We start from the raw sequence: 16,324 nt of genomic DNA, 5'->3' as shown, positions 1-16,324 counted from the left end.
GCCTTCCTGGAAAACAGACCCTAAACACAGCCATTTAGTTGAATTTCATGTGAGAAATGTGCTCTCTTCCACACTGCACTTTCGGTTGATGATATTAATTAGCTCTGGGTTTGAAAGACACTGCAGAAACACATAGGCAAACATTGAGTGCAGTTCAGAAGGCATTGTATCATTATTTACAGTAGACTAATAAGCAAGCACCAATCACCCCTACCCCTGGCCCCTTGAAACAGAGTGGTGAGGGGTAGGGGTGAAAATAATTCCCCTAAGAAATGAGACACCGCTACTGCTGTGGGGTTTGCGTCATCAAAAGGTAATGCCCCTTTTTAGGGGGAAAAAACAGACGGCTTTGATTCAATAGAAAATCATTGTGGTTCTAGTAGTCAGAGGAAAGGCTTATTAAATTGTTAGGCAAACATGAATAAAAGACACAAGCTGTGGTTGGAGTGATATCTATGTTATTTGTGGGATTTGGACCAATATTATATTACATTTCCTTAATAATCCTGTCTCTGTGAGAGGTGATTAAACAAACAATAGATTCTGTTCTGCACACTTGTCCTCTTATTAGCAGTATGGGAAAATTGTCAATGTCACAATTTTCCCATACTGCTAATAAGAAGAGTACACGTACAGTATGTCTCGGCACAGTGTGCGTCTATGATGTTCCATACCAGCATTGAGGCCTCAGGATAGAGTGATATTAGTTTAAAAAAAAAAAAATCATCCTGTATGTACATAGAGTCATGTGGTGATGGTTTGTGTGTGTGTGTGTGTGTGTGTGTGTGTGTGTGTGTAATGAATAAAGAGTGCCATTTTGAGTGAGTGTTTGTGCATGGATGCCGGTTGATTGTGTAAGCCTGAGTTGACAGTAGAGGCTGTCACTTCCACTGATGGGATCCTGGTCTTTTACTGCAATGTCGGAAATGATTGAGCTCCACCTTCTTCAGAAACACATCTTTCTGACAGCCCAAGTTTGAGCCTATGTGTGGGTGGTGGAGGAGTTAATAAATCATGACATTGTTGCCATTTCAGTTTCAACCCAGATTTAGACCATGCAGTGTCAACATCATGGCATGCCATTTTATGTGCATACCAAAATATAACACATCCTGAGCTTTCTCAGGCAAGGATACTAATTTTGAGTGGCATGATATATATGTAAATGTATTTCAATGCAAACTTTTAAAATAACTTCTGAAATTTCAATTGGATTAAATCATAAGTCTGTAACTTAGACAGTGATTAATTTCTTGAGTACAATTACTAGAAAGATACAGGAGGGTTTAACACTTCCTGTGCCTTAAGTACGTATATGGTACAGGTTTAGGTATGGGACATTTGTGTGGTAATTATTTAAAATGTGTATTTTGACACACATTCCCATGTATAATGGTTTATATAATGCATGTTTTCTGCCACAGAGCTAATTGTTTGTGGAAATTCCTTCGCGTGTCATGATGAAAAATAAAGTGTCTCAGATCTGCGTCAGGAGAAGTCATAACCACTAGTCCCTTGAAATGGTTGTGGCAACACCCTTGAACGCCTGATTAACTTCTCCCAGCCAGTAAGACTCTGGAAATCTCCACAGTCACTTTCATAAGACTCAGCCCTGTTTTATGCATTTGCCATTTACAGATAATTATATAGCATGAACTGGAAAATTCCCCTCTGGGATTGGTTTGCCCTGTGTCACCAGCAGGCAAAGCCAACCCAAAATAACTCTAGCAGTATTATCAGAGGAATGCACTGCTTTTAGAGCCACTTTGTTATGAGCAGACTTCAGATAGTGTGTCTGGGGTCTATACTCTATAGGGGTCGCCTTGTGTTTCGCATGTATTGAAGTTTGTGGTGATGACTTTTGCCAGCATGCTCTTACTGGCCCAGGGCTATGGCTTGGGTTTTCTAGCATGTCAGATTCTTTGACATGGTGGTCAGTAGTCAGTGCTGATGCCTGCTGTATATGCATGTAACAGCTGACTCAGACTGGCCCATGTGTAGGCCAGGCCACCGAGCCTGCCCACTCAGAGCAGGACAGGAATGCTCTAAACTGGGACTGGGAGCAGGGCAGCCAGTTTCCCAGACTCTGAGTCGTGTCTTCAGACTGGTCCAGTGCCTGCATAGGGACATCCTACTAATTATCCCTATTGGATTAGAATGCGACCACATCATGTCTAGTATCAAGGCATCATTCTTTATCATCACTTCACCTCTCTGGCCCAGCAGATTACTGAGATACATTTTTTATTCATCTTCTCTATTATGAAAACTTCTTTTACCCTTGACCATAAGAGTAAAACTTTACACTCAAAGCCATGGTGAGTAAGTTTTTCCTACTATCTCATAACTTTTTCATATTTTCAAAGGCTTTTGCTTTATTACTTTTTGGCTGTTTGTTGAAAAGAGATTTTTGTTGAAGTATTGATAGTTTTGTGTTTTTGGCCTCAAGTCGCAATTATTGTGCTGTTAGTGGTTTTAGTCAGTCTGAACATGTTTAATGGTCTCCCACTCAGTTAGAAGTTCAAAAATGCACTTTTGCTAAACCACACGCAATGAAGTCCATAGACAATTATTGTTTGCCTCTGAATGTTAACATTGTGTGGTAAATGCTAAACAACGTGCCAAAAATGTAGACTTAGAAGGATATTGTGTAACAATTGAACGTTTTCTTTGTATGTGTCCACAGTGCATTCATTGTTACAGTGTAACAATATTCATGCATGCAAAACTTGCTGTAGGAGGCTTGAATAGAGGTTTGCAGAGTATGTTTGACGATGGTTTCAGTTTTGCTGGTGCAGTGGTATGGAATTCTCTCATGCACACTCTCTCACTCTCAGGAGCATATATGTGCTTCCAGTGCCCAGTGTACTTCTCAACTCCTCACAGGGTCTTAAATTAAAACACACACTCACCACTGCCAAGCTGTTATTCTACCCTCAGAATGACATGCATAAAACAGAGGTGTTCTTTGTTCATGCACCTAGCCCAACCCCACACTTGGTGACATAGCCAGGAAGTCAGGGGAGTGCTAGACTTTTTTGCTAGACACTGAGAAAAGCTGACCTAGAGAAGCTCTAGGTTTTGTAACAAGAACTGCTCTTTAAGTATATTCATTCTTTCTTTGACCACATATAGTGAACTTCAATATTTATCGTCCAAATACAATGCAAGATAAATACAGTATCTTATACACAAAAAATATATATTCAATGATGTGCACATTCTGCTGCAAATTAAGAGCTTTGATTTCACCGGTTTTGCCTGTTAAACAAGCAGTGTGCTTTATGTGGGTTTCTTTCACCTTTGCTTGGTAATGCCATACTTTTATACCACTCTCCTCTCCACCAGGCTTGCTCTGGTGTAATACCAAGGTGATACTGGCCTCATAAATGATCTGAACAGCTCACCTCTGCATAACATGCTCAGCCGGAATCATATTATTACTCTCATATTTTGACATTATTTATCTTGATGATGTTCCATTCTTGCAAGATTCTCAAGTTGAGGTTTAATTCTGTACATGTATCATCCAAAGATGTGAAAGACGTTTTTAGTGTTAAAATACTAATAAACTAAATGTTAACCAAATAATGCTAATTTGACATTTATCTGCTTTTGACACCAAATAGCATTTAAATAAAGACACAGTGCTGATGTCCATAATTCCCAATAGCAGCCATCATTGGAATTGCATTTTTGTCCACAACTGTAGGCTAGTTTTAGGAGGCCACTGAGTTCATCTCATCTAATTGCTCCTTAGGAATTTAGGACTGGGCCCAGTAGCAAAGACTTCAATGAACATCATGGGAGAGGAGCTGACATTGTAAAAATAGATGTAGACCATTCAATATCTGACCTAAAGTTCCTCAAATGTCATTTTTTCCTTTGTTAATTTCTGCTAGAATAAAACATTTTTACTTGAACACTAGTAAAGGGATATCTGAGGTTTTGCTTCTTGTGACTTTGGTGTAGCCAGCCCACGCTCACCACCCTCATTGTGGTGTGGAAGTGTTCCACTGGATTCCAACTGGGACAGTGGGCATGGATTATGAGCTTCAGTTCAAATTATACTGAGAGTGGAGGAACCACTAGATCACATCGCAAAAACTGGAATCACCAAATAGACAGTAGATCAAACTTTTCAAGCCTAGTAGCAAGATGAGCCAGAATATCAACAAAGGGTTGTTTGACATTCAGTCTGTTTTTCCACGAATTTCTCTAACTTCTGATGAAAATTGTCTAGAGGTCTTTATAAACCACTTCTAATTGGTGATTGGTCACTGGAACAAAAACAAAACAATCTCTCCCCAGTTGCTTGTTTATAATGCTGGCAAACACTTGTCTGTTTGGTAGTCACGGTAGACTTAATATTGCATGCATGTTTTATTATCACATGAAATCAGGTATAAATGTTTTAATCTTTACACTACTGTTTGACTCAGTTTAACACGCTGTGTCTGTATATGTCTTGCATTCTGTGGCCCAGTGGAAATACGATGTTTGCATTTTTGGGCTATATGTGTTGGTTGCTAAACCAGTTCTTACAATAAATCAACTTGTAGCGCTTATATGTATATTTAGTGACCCTCAAAATGGGACACTATCCACAGCACAAAATGACTATCAGTGCCTGTGCACTGAATCTTGTTTCTTTATCCATTTAGACTGTAAAGCTTTCCAGGCATTTAATGTAATCTACCTGTTACATGAAGCTGCTCCACAGAGATTACTGAGTCTTATGTGTTAGCTGATTGTGCTCCACTGTAAACATCAAACATGAAATGGTTCGGCAGGATGTCATTAACTAAATGGATTAGAATAAGGACCGGCCCTCATGCCTTGCAGGTTTAAAAATGGAATAATCTAAATGGGATACATCAATAAAGAATGCAGAATAAAGTTGTGAGCACTTAAGAGCAGCAGCCCTTGCTTGTGTTCAAAGTGTAGAGTCACTCGATGGCAGCCATCCAAGAAATTAAGAGATAAGAATATTCTATTGGCACACTCCAGCTGCAGCTATTTTAAATAGGGGGTTATTGATAATTGAATTACTTTGGAGAAAAAGACAAGACAAGAATAGAAGCCTTGGATGCAGATCAATGATGAAAAACGATTCATGAATCCTGTGCTATACAACGGTGCCTGGTTGCATTGTGTTGATAGAATGGTGTTGCTTGGTTAATGTAAAGATAAGATATAGTGAGTATTGGTATCATGTTGTTACCTCTCTACCAAATGGCCAATATGTATCATAAACAGTCACAACATTTTTAAAAAACTGCATCAAAAAATCAGTGACCGTACCTTTTGACTTGTGGGATAAATACCACAACATTTGTTAGGAATTTTGGTCCTGTTAAAAATCTGCAAGCTTTGAGTAATGTAGGTCTGGGCCCAATAGCAAAGACCTCAGCAAATTAGAGAAAGCGGACCATTTCCAAACCACAGTGACTGGAAACTGCGAGATGGCTATGTGATATGAGAGTGGCTTACATTGTGCTGTGTGTCCGACAACAAACACCACTATTAAACCAATGAATGGTTGCTGTTATAATGGTTGTGTAAAATGCATGAAATACATTTCTGTAAATAATAAATGACCACATTTGCTTACAGGTGCTATGCTGAAGGGGAATGAGCCTGGACAGAATGGCAACGCCTCAGAGTTCCAGACACAGTAGTCGATCCTCTTCTACTCCGAAGAGGTAAGCAGAGACATATCCTCCTGGATCCTCTAGACTTTTGCTCTGTGTATCTACTTGGTTTTGCTTCAAGGGCACATATCTGAAATAGTGTGATGGTACAATGGATGAGGTAGGTGCCATGACGCATCATGATGATCATGGCCTCCAGAGGCCTTGCACAAAAACAAATGAATTGTGCACTTTCCTTGTGTTGTGAATAACTGTGAAGATGCATCCCAAACAAATGTAAATGTTGAATGCTCCAATTATACGATGGTATATATGAAAAATGGCAGAAAAATGGCTACCTCTCTGTCTTGGACATGAAGCCTTGCCGTGGCATGGAGACCAGGCTGTTGGGTCGGGTGGTGAGGCTCATTGTCCTGCTGACGCAACTGGCTGTCTATCCCTGAGTGTGTTGAAGAGGTCTCAGGCATCATACATCAAAACCACACACTGGTGGGCCATGTGGTGTCAGCACACCTAATGCCACTCTCACTGTAATGACAGTATCAACACACACACACACACACACACACACACACACACACACACACACACAGAACTGAAAATGTGCTCTACTTAAAGGAAATTACCCCAGGTATTCACTTTACATGTTTGTCTGGCTTGCTTTTTCTTTACTTTTCAGCACGAATGTAGCCACATCAAGTCAGAGATTACCAAAGCTGCCATACCAGAATTACATAATGAACCAGATATGCGTTTGTGTTGGGGTTGGTGAACATCTGGCTGAGTGCTGTATTTGCATTCCATATACCGTATGTCCTTAACGTTTGGACACGTATCCTGTCTGTTTTGATAGTCTGTGTGTCTACGGCTCGTGAGCAGTGTTAGCTCTCTGTGGCGGTTGTTCAGTATTATTTACAGTGCTTTCTCATTGTGTGTGTTCAGGGGAAGAATGAAAAAGGGAGGAAAAGGAGGTTGAAATACAGAATAGATGCATCTGTATGGAATGCATTCTTTGTAGAAGCACAGAAGAGAACATCTGGAAGTCAGATGTTGATGGTTTCCATGAGGGTCCAGTCACATTACTCTTTTTCAGAGGAGGAACCTTGAGAGTATCCCAGTCTGCTGTGTGTAACCCTGCTTTACTGCTAATCTGTTAAGGGTGTGACAGCCATAATCATACCCCCCTCCCATATATTAAAGAGCCAGGGACAGGACCACACCCCTCACCATGAATGCAACCTCTGTGTAAACAGTAACTTAAGTCTGAGAACTATCTGGTTTGTTGGGCTTTAAAGCAGACCACCTGGTCCCAGGGAGTAGTAGAAATGATAGAATTGTTGTTATACAGCCATTATTTTTGAAAACTGAAAGTACCAGGACTAGCATGCAGTGTGTATTTTTAGATTTTTGTACTGAATAGCTCATTATCCCCAACCCTCCCATAAGTTCTGGGAATACAAATATTTTATATAGCCATGTGGCTCATTTATGTTATAAAAACAGATTAGGTATGATTTTATAAAATAAAAAAATAATGATGAAAATGAAATAAATGAAAAATATGTCAATTATTTTAGTAATTGGATCAGGGATCAAGAGTAATTCTACAGTGTTGTGCAGTACCCATTGTTGTTTAGTCTGCATCTTACGCAAGTGTACGCTCAGATGCGCACTACATGGCTCGTTGCTCTATTGGGTGGCAGGTGGAAGCCCTGTATGTGTGTCCTGGCTCACTGTTCACTCATTCATTTTAATGGTACAGATGAGTCATGCCAAGATACCTTCAGGGGTGTACTGCGCTTTCTGTTGCACACCCCATCCCACCCACACTGGTATTAATTCACACACAGATACACACAGTCACAGACAAACACATGTCACACACAAACACACACACACACACACACACACACACACACACACACACATACACACACACACACACACACACATACGGTACGCACAGCACACACATGCCCCTCTAAAGAACAATTAGCGTTCTCCACCCAGGTAACTCAGTGGCACACTTCAGTCTCAACAGGTGTTCCTGTGCCTGCTCTGTCACCGCTTCCATCTGTTTAGCTTCCTATTCTCTCCGTCACGCCGCCTAACTCTCCCAGTACGCCGTCTGCACAACTTTCTCCTGCTAGTGCCATTAGTGGTGAACCACTGATGGCTTTCCCAGTTGCAGGCTCTATTTTCCACATTCTACGTCTTTACCTCATCGGAGTGGTGCGACCGTGACCCTTCGTCCACAGAAAGTCAATAGATTCCAGAGAGCCGAATGCTGATGACAGTCATTGTGATTTGTTAATGCTATGGAGAAAAGTGAGTCAGGGCGAGGAGCATCCTCCTTCTTGAATAATCATAATGACAAGGATGACGTAATCACTGTGGGTTTAGTTTTCATATCTTATCATCGTATGGATTCTCTTTCTCTTTGATGTGTTGGTGTCTCATTTTGAAGAAAAAACTATTTCTAAGTTTTCAAAGATCGTGGAAAGGAAATGATTCTCACAGAGAGTGGCCCAAAAGTGTGTTAAAAGCTGTTCTAGGAACATTCCACATCACAGGGTGACATCCAGATCTAAGTGGTGTACAATTTTATACTGCTAGTACTGCCAGTCACTGACAAGTACAGCTGAATTATTAATAAAGTTTTTCACCACGATACATTCTTCTCATATTGTTTTTTAGAGTTATCTTTTTAGAGTCTCTTTTGTGACACACCTACTGTAGTTCACAACCACTGTGGAAAAATCCCCATAGCCAGCAGTGCTATAGATTCCCGAGAGTAAATTTATGTTCACAGTTTTTGTTCAGCAATCAATTTATTTCTTGTATCAATAATAATTGCATATCCAGGATTATATTATAAATAGGTAGGATTGCCACATCAGCAGTGTCTGATGAGATTATTCAAACTTCTGCATTCTTTCTTCATTTGACTTGAATAAACCAAGATACCATTTAAGTGAGTTAATTGCAGATGTAGGTCAACATTGTCTATTTACATGAAGTCTGATGCACTCAGCTCCTTCCTCTAATGCTTGGCTGTGCTGTCCATTGATGCTCCTACAGTATATGATGGCTACCTCCTAGCCGAGTCTGTGTGATGGCTACCTCCTAGCCGATGCTATGTGATGGCTACCTCCTAGCCGCCCGCACTTTCCCCTTCTGCTCCCTGGCAGTGTCGCTCCATTGTGCCACTTTATTTTTGGTTTGGAAGCCCACACCGTGTCATACTCCACACATTAACATCAATTACATGGCAAATGGAGGCAGGGCACCGACGTGCTGCTCATTTACGGCCACACCATCACACCCCATTAACGGTGAGCCCCACTGATGAAGATTGGCTGTGCCAGCCCAGCGAAGTGAGTCACGGAGGCAGCTCTGCTAAGAGGGCTCATCCACACTGAACATAAGACTGTCCTGGTTCACAGTCAACGCGTCACAGGCCAGCAGATGCAGTGCTGTCGCAATGATAACCGGGGGTTGAGAGTTTGGAATACAAAAAAAAAGCAAAGAGATGCTAGCTATTTATTCTCACTGCAAACCAATGAAAAAAGAGAAGCTGTTCAGACGTTATATTAAAGACTGGTAAAGCACCTCCTTGAAGGGCATTGCCTTTGTAATTACAGCTCCTCTGAGTTTGCCATGAGGCAACTGACCTGCAGATTTCAGTTAGCTCCTGTATTATACCCTGACCTGCATTTTTGCTCATTCACACCACTCTTCTTTAGCAAGTGGGCTCTCATCTACTGTATGAGTGTGGTAGCTGAAAGGGTCAAGGGTGTGAAGGGAAGACTGTTGACTGAGGTCAGTTAAAGCAGGGGTATCATAACTGGACATACAGTAAGTAAAGTAAAGGGTGGGTATCATAACTGGATATAAGGTACAGTAAAGGGTGGGCATTTCTTTAGAGGTTAACGGCCTCTCCTGATTTGGCTGCCCATCATGGACTGGCTCTAGTTAAAGGTTAATGATCTCAATTTGGATTGGCTCTCACCTCCCAATGAAGGATGCTTGTGTGTGGAGAGGCAGCGAGTTGGACGCCCGGGGGTCCTGTCTCTCCTACTGTCCTTCACCGTGTCCGTGGACTGGCCCAGGGTGCCTCGTAGTGTCTGAATAGAACTCATGGCCACTCCAGCAATGAGTGGAGGAGTGTGTGCTCTCCTCCGGGGGCCTGGAGTGTCTTTAGTGGCCCAGGCAGAAGAGAGGGAGGTGGGGAGGCCTCGTCCTCACAACACTGCAATAACCAAGCCAGCACAGACTGACCCCATCCACAGTCAGATATGTAAATATTTAGCATTTCTTGCTATGAAGAGTAGGCTATTTCACCCAGGCCATAAAACAAACCAATTATCATGTTGATTTCCTGAAGCCTTGTGATTCTTTCCACGTGGATATGCCAGGAGAGAAGCAACTCCAGAGCATGTTTGATTAGATGCGCCCCAGATACACATTTCTTTTGTAAACATGAAAAAAACATGAATGCAAAAACAAAAGAAGAGACAAAATATTTACAGATAAAATCTGTAAATCAGGCAAAAATGTTGTCTGAAACATGTGGGACTAGACAGCCTTCATGGCTACATCATTTGCCCATCCAGTCATCAGAGCTAATGAGATGTTTTCCCCCCCAAAAAATGCACAAATTACAAATAGAACTAGAGCGTTACAACCACAGGGGCACAAATGTACATGTTTGTATCATTTTAATTTTGTCCCTCTGCTAAAAAGCCATGGGGGTGCAACAGCAGGGCTTGTGAAACAAATGACGACCAATTAAGGCATGTGACCTCTGCCTCTCTCTTTTAGCTGGGCCGTGCCAGTCATTAGTCGTCATCCAACGAGGGCGTCTGGGTTGTGGGCGGCTGGGGGGTGCGTGGCTGGGTGGTGTGTGGCTGTATGGCGCTCCCCTCTGATTAATGGTGGAAAAGGCAACCCAGTGGTTCCCCCGCCCCCACCCCTCCAGCAGCACTGCAGTGCATGCTGTGTGTTCCTGACCTGTGGGAGACAGGGCATTGATTAGAGTGACGTTGCTAAAGGGATCGACGAGCTCTCCACTCGCTAATTGGGCCCCACACTTGTGTGGAATGTCTGTTCTGTTCTTCTGATGCTCACATGTGCACTCTTTCACCAGACCTGGCTGGCTCTTTCTCAGCCCAGCAGTCTGATCTCACAGTTATGTGTTGGTGGTTCCACCTGCTCACATTCACTATTCATACAGAATGTTCTTTTGGCCATTTGTTATTAGCTTGACACAATAGAGGTGGTAGGTATAGTGGTTTACTGTACATACATACAACATGTATTCCCATGCAGGAAAATACAGTATGAGTCATAGTCAAGAAATGAGTTGTATTTGTAGGTTGAAATTAAACTGGATTTATTTCATAAAGATATTATGACAAAACACATATACTCTCTCTCCCTCTGTCTCACCTCATTTCATTACATTTCCAGGAAAATACTCTGTCATATATTAGATGTATGGCCTCAAAATGTCATTAAACTATACAAAGGTGACATGCCACTTTAGCATCAAGAGCAGAAAAGAATTATAAAGCATTGCCTATTGCCACTAACAATTTCTGTGTTACGCTGAATAAGCTGTTAAACCTCTGAACATTTGAATGAAGGTCTATTGAAATGACAGCAGGTACTTGCACTTGTGTATATTAACATGTTGTTAAACAGACAGAAAGTGGGGCTCTCCATACCTTCATCCAGTCACATTAGAGAAGCTGTGGCGTCAGAGAAGTGCCCCCATTTGATGCAGTGTGTGGGTGGTAGGGCACAGATGATATATGGCTATTAGTTGAGGAGAGGCGAGGGGGACTGCGTTATTGGAGGCCTGTCCTTCCGTTTGCTCAGGGTTAGGGGTGTTCTCAGAGGCAATAGATCGTCCTTCCTGTGGCTGTAATGGCGTGTTCATTTTACTGATCTCCTGGGAGGTTGAGGGAATCCCCCCTTTAAGTCCCACTCATTAAGCTCCAGCATTGCAGAGGAAATCTTTTTGCTCCTCTCCACTGCTGGCTAATGCCTCTGTCATGATGTACAGCCGTGGCTTTGATCAGGCTGCATCGATTGGCTGGAACCTTTATTGAAAGGGCTCTTCTGTAATAACCAGATCTTTAGTCCTCTCTCACACCTCCCATTAGTGATGCTGGGACACTTTTTGGATATGGGCTTTCTCATAGCTTTCTGTGGCTTTTCTTATTACTCTCACAGCAGATATGTCAGAGAACAGAGGGGTTTTTTTTAGCTCAGGAATATTTAATAACCGTGGTGTATGGTGATTTGCCATTTGCTGAAACACTGGAAACAGTGACTTTTTGGGAATAAATGTTCTATGCAAATCATACAACCGTGTGTTTGTGTGTGTGTGTGTGTGTGTGTGTGTGTGTGTGTGTGTGTGTGTGCTTACGGCAGGATCCATGCCATCCAGGTGGACTCGGTGCAGCGGTGGATGGAGGACCTGCGCCACATGACAGAGGTGGAGTGCATGTGTGTTCTCCAGTCCAAGCCCATCGGCGTAGAGGAGGACGCCGGGCAAGGCGAGCTCATCGTATCCGGGACCACGGGGGCTGGGGGGGACCACGTCACCCGCAACAACCTGCAGACGCTGTTGAAGCGGGCACTGGTGGTCAGCACGGAGCTGGGCAAGATGTTCCAGCGGCTGGAGAAGGGCCGGTGGCAGCGCGTGCACAGCACCGCCGTCCGCACCAACTGCCACGTGCGCTCGCTCGTGCATGAGTACGGTGCCACGCGCACCACCCCATCTGAGATGCAGAAGGTGAGAGTTCCACGAGAAAACAAGAGGTGCATTGGCTGTGCTGTGTAGCCGTCCAGCCTTTGTGACTTTGTCTGGACACCTAAACATGATAAGCAGCAGCGTTGCTAAAAAAAACATAAACTATATTATTTACTTGATTTTGCTGTGGAAATGGTAATGCTATTTCATGTTATACTGTATATTCCTATATCTTATGTATTGACTAGGAGACAGCAACAGCACAACATCCTCTGCCAATAGAGTTCCAAAATGCCAAAAGGTTTTTTGTGCCACAGACATGTTGCATTTCCAAAGCATAGATGTGTTGTTACATTATATATCAAAGTGTTGTAACACTGTAACTAAAGCTAGACGCTATAAACAGGAGACTTTGTGAATGAGTTACAAAGGGATAGTGGGGGCATTTGAATTCAGTAATAATGGATGACGCTTCTTCTGGTTTATTAATTTTTTCATCTTTTCTTAATCGGACAGCCTTATGTGGGAAATATGATAATTTTGTATTATGAAAATAGCAACATACTGTAATGCTTTGTAGAACAGGAAAAACATCTCTCGGTTCACTGCTTTGTATTTGGGGGGAAATGTGAGCAAGCCTAAATGCCTATGGCCTAGCAATGAGATGCAGCTTTGAAGAGGAGTGTAATTGTGCCCAAGCACGAGGACTGGACCTGGAGGCCATCTCAGGGTGACGGTGAGATGAGAGGGAGCGTGTGTTACTTCACTCCAAATGAGCCGGTCAAGAGACACCGTCACTGCATAATGCACACACAACACAGCAGTGCAGGCTTGTCTGGATTCATAACATCCATTTACCCAGAAACCAGTTGAATAATGCATTTCATCCATTTGATTTCCTGTGTGCGTGCGTATGTGTTTGGTGTGTGTGTGTGTGCCTGCATGTATGCCACTGAAAGTTGTGGCCTTGTGCAGTTATTGGTGTGCGATACGGTCAGCTGTGTGATTATGTGGCTTATGTCACGGTCCAAAAGCAAAAGCACAATACTTAATTAATGTTTGACTGCATCCCTATCTTGTTACACAGTATGAGAAGTCTTTGTTGGAGAAGTGCATGGAGCTGACCACCATTACTGAGAGGTGAGTTTATATAGAATAGGACTAGATTTCAGTGGACAGTGGATATGTATGATATGACTTTACTGACAAGCTTGCTATCAGAAAGATGTATAAGTATAAGTATAAGTATATATATTCTTTTGATCCCGTGAGGGAACTTTGGTCTCTGCATTTGTCCCAATCCATGAATTAGTGAAACACACTCAGCACACAGTGAACACACAGTGAGGTGAAGCACACACTAATCTCGGCGCAGTGAGCTGCCTGCTACAACAGCAGCGCTCGGGGAGCAGTGAAGGGTTAGGTGCCTTGCTCAAGGGCACTTCAGCCGTTCTTACTGGTTGGGGTTCGAACCGGCAACCCTCCGGTTACAAGTCCGAAGCGCTTACCAGTAGGCCAAGGCTGCCCCCGTGTATGTATGATTGTTATAACTTTAAACTAGATGTACCGCATAGCTGTACAAAATATGACCGCCGCTCAGTCCTGTACATCCGTTCCGCGAAAATAAATCACACTTCAATTTGTCTCCATATTTTACTCCATCCCCCACTCTTGAAACTTTTGTGTATGCTTGTTTGGCATGCCTGAGTGTGTGTGTGCGGCTGCACAGAAAGTAGCCTACTGGTGCTGAAAAGGTGAATAGATTGTAGAATAGCCAAAGAAGATGTAGCATTGTTATAAAACCTTTAAAATCTCTAAACAATCACAAGTAGGGCAGTTCATCACAGTTCATCCATTGCAACTGGATTGATGAAAGGTCACTTACACCTGTAGGCTACATTGTATTTGGGAAAAGCAAAAGGTATCAGCATAATGTTATTTATTTATATATTTTTTATGTATTTATAAACAAAAACATCTCTGTCAGTTCCATGCCGTTTTCAACAGCTATCAAAAACAAAGGTCATTTTTGGATGGATGGATTTTTTGTGAATGTTTCTTCTTCTACATAAGATTTTAGTCATCTTTAGTTCATGTAATACTTTATTGTCAATGCACAAATTAAGTAACAGTAGTCTGAAACGTCATTGTTAATGCACAAATTAAGTAACAGTAGTCTGAAACGAAATGCTGTTTTACATCTAACCAGTGGTGCAAATAACTGACATGTCCAAATGGGCCTTGATGAAATGCGTCGCTAGACTGTTCATACACATTTTAACGGGCCAAAGTTGAAGAGCTTTTGTCCGTTATTGTTCGTGCAAATATAGGCTGATTCATGTTCCCTTGCATTGTGTAACTGAGGTCCATGGCTAGTCTGGCTTTCATCAGACCAAGCTCAATCTTTTAAGAAATCAAAAAATAAATAGCGGGCAGATCAGGCTGGGGGGGGGGGGACGAAATGAAATTTTTCCGTAAAAGTCTAGTGGGGCTACATACCCACCAAATTTCAGATATCCTGGTTCGGTGTCCCGGGTATCAATGACCAAAAATTCAGGAAGTAGATGACGGGAAAAATTCTTGAATTGTGTGCATGTGTGCGTGTACAAGTTTATGTTTATGTGTGTGGGTGTGTGTGTGTGTGTGTGTATGTGCGTGCTTGTGTGTTTGCCTGCGTATGTGTGTTTGTGCATGTGCATGCATGCGTACATATGTCTACTGTGTGAGTATGTGTCATACGTATGATTACTGTAAATGTATGTGTGTGCGTGTGTATCTGTTTATGCACATGTGTGCACATGGAATGGGTTAACATGGCCCCTTGAGATCAACATACAAAAAAAAAATGGTCCTCCTAAACCCTACGGTTTTCGAGATATTCACAGAAAACTGTGTCTGCCCTACCCTCCTTTCGGGGGGTCCAGTCCAGCGGGGGGGCTACAGATCAAAACGAAAAATGACGGTTCCATGCTATCCATGTGGGGGTACATGCCCACCAAGTTTTGTGTACCCCGATCTTTCAGTGTCCCGGGAGTCCTTGTTGGTGTACGTCACTAAATGTACACACAAATTATTTTATTGTAAGGCCCCCCATGAACGAAAGTACACAAAACTTGGCATGCATTCGGAGGGTGTCATAATGATCCTACACTTTTAATTTCGTGCAGTTTTGACCTTGTCAGCCAGAGATATTGTGATGAAAACACCTCATTTTTACTTTTTTGTGTTTAACTAGGTGGCGCTATACATGAAATGAGTGGTTATGGAATGGGTTGACAGGCCCCAGTGGCCTGTAAATGGCGGTGCACACATATAAACATGCACACACACAGGCACCCACATACTATCGGTATTAGAACGCCGATACATAATTACAAATTCAGTAGGATCAAAAGAAAGCCAAAATAAATATTCATCATCATCATCATGGCTGCATTTTCAGTATTGGCGATAAGTAGTCGTTTGTCCACTAGATGGCGCATCGTTGCAGTGAGACGTAATTTTGTTGGAAGTTAAAAGTGGGTTGGGGAAAAACAATGGACACTTCCTACAAGGACTGTAATTTACCGCAGCGAACATCTAATAAGGACAGGACGATGTTCACATGAAGTGTAATTCCCATTTCTTCTTGAAGCCTAAATAAATCTGAGGATGTTTATCGGACATGCTTGGTTTTTACTGCAGGTACGTTAATCTTGTAATATCAATAAGGACCTAGGTAATGTTACCGTTAGCGTTGGTTGAGTGATGGAGGCCCATTTGATTGATTGCATTTGTAGAAAACTATAAATGCGGTTATACCAAGCAAATTGATAGCAGCACTGTTTGTATCTTTCGACTGTCATTTATTGCACGTGCTACAAAATCATTCTGTGCAATGGAAGATTTACCAACGTTACACCGGTCT

At 42.3% G+C, this 16,324-nt stretch overlaps 1 protein-coding gene across 3 annotated transcripts in view; it reads left to right on the top strand.

Moving 5' to 3' along the window:
- LOC121724611 (protein inscuteable homolog) overlaps positions 1 to 16,324 on the top strand; it is a 42,369-nt gene that overhangs the window by 10,447 nt on the left and 15,598 nt on the right. For all 3 annotated transcript variants that reach the window (XM_042111295.1, XM_042111296.1, XM_042111293.1), the window contains exons 2-4: positions 5,617 to 5,705; positions 12,096 to 12,459; positions 13,505 to 13,557. In XM_042111295.1, coding sequence (XP_041967229.1) covers positions 5,635 to 5,705; positions 12,096 to 12,459; positions 13,505 to 13,557 — 488 coding nt within the window. In that variant the 5' untranslated portion in view covers positions 5,617 to 5,634. The remainder of the gene's footprint in view (positions 1 to 5,616; positions 5,706 to 12,095; positions 12,460 to 13,504; positions 13,558 to 16,324) is intronic.

The sequence above is a fragment of the Alosa sapidissima genome, chromosome 11 (assembly GCF_018492685.1).
Source record: "Alosa sapidissima isolate fAloSap1 chromosome 11, fAloSap1.pri, whole genome shotgun sequence".
Lineage (NCBI taxonomy): Eukaryota > Metazoa > Chordata > Actinopteri > Clupeiformes > Clupeidae > Alosa > Alosa sapidissima.
Note: the sequence above shows the minus strand (reverse complement) of the source record. Positions and strands in the feature narration are given on the sequence as shown.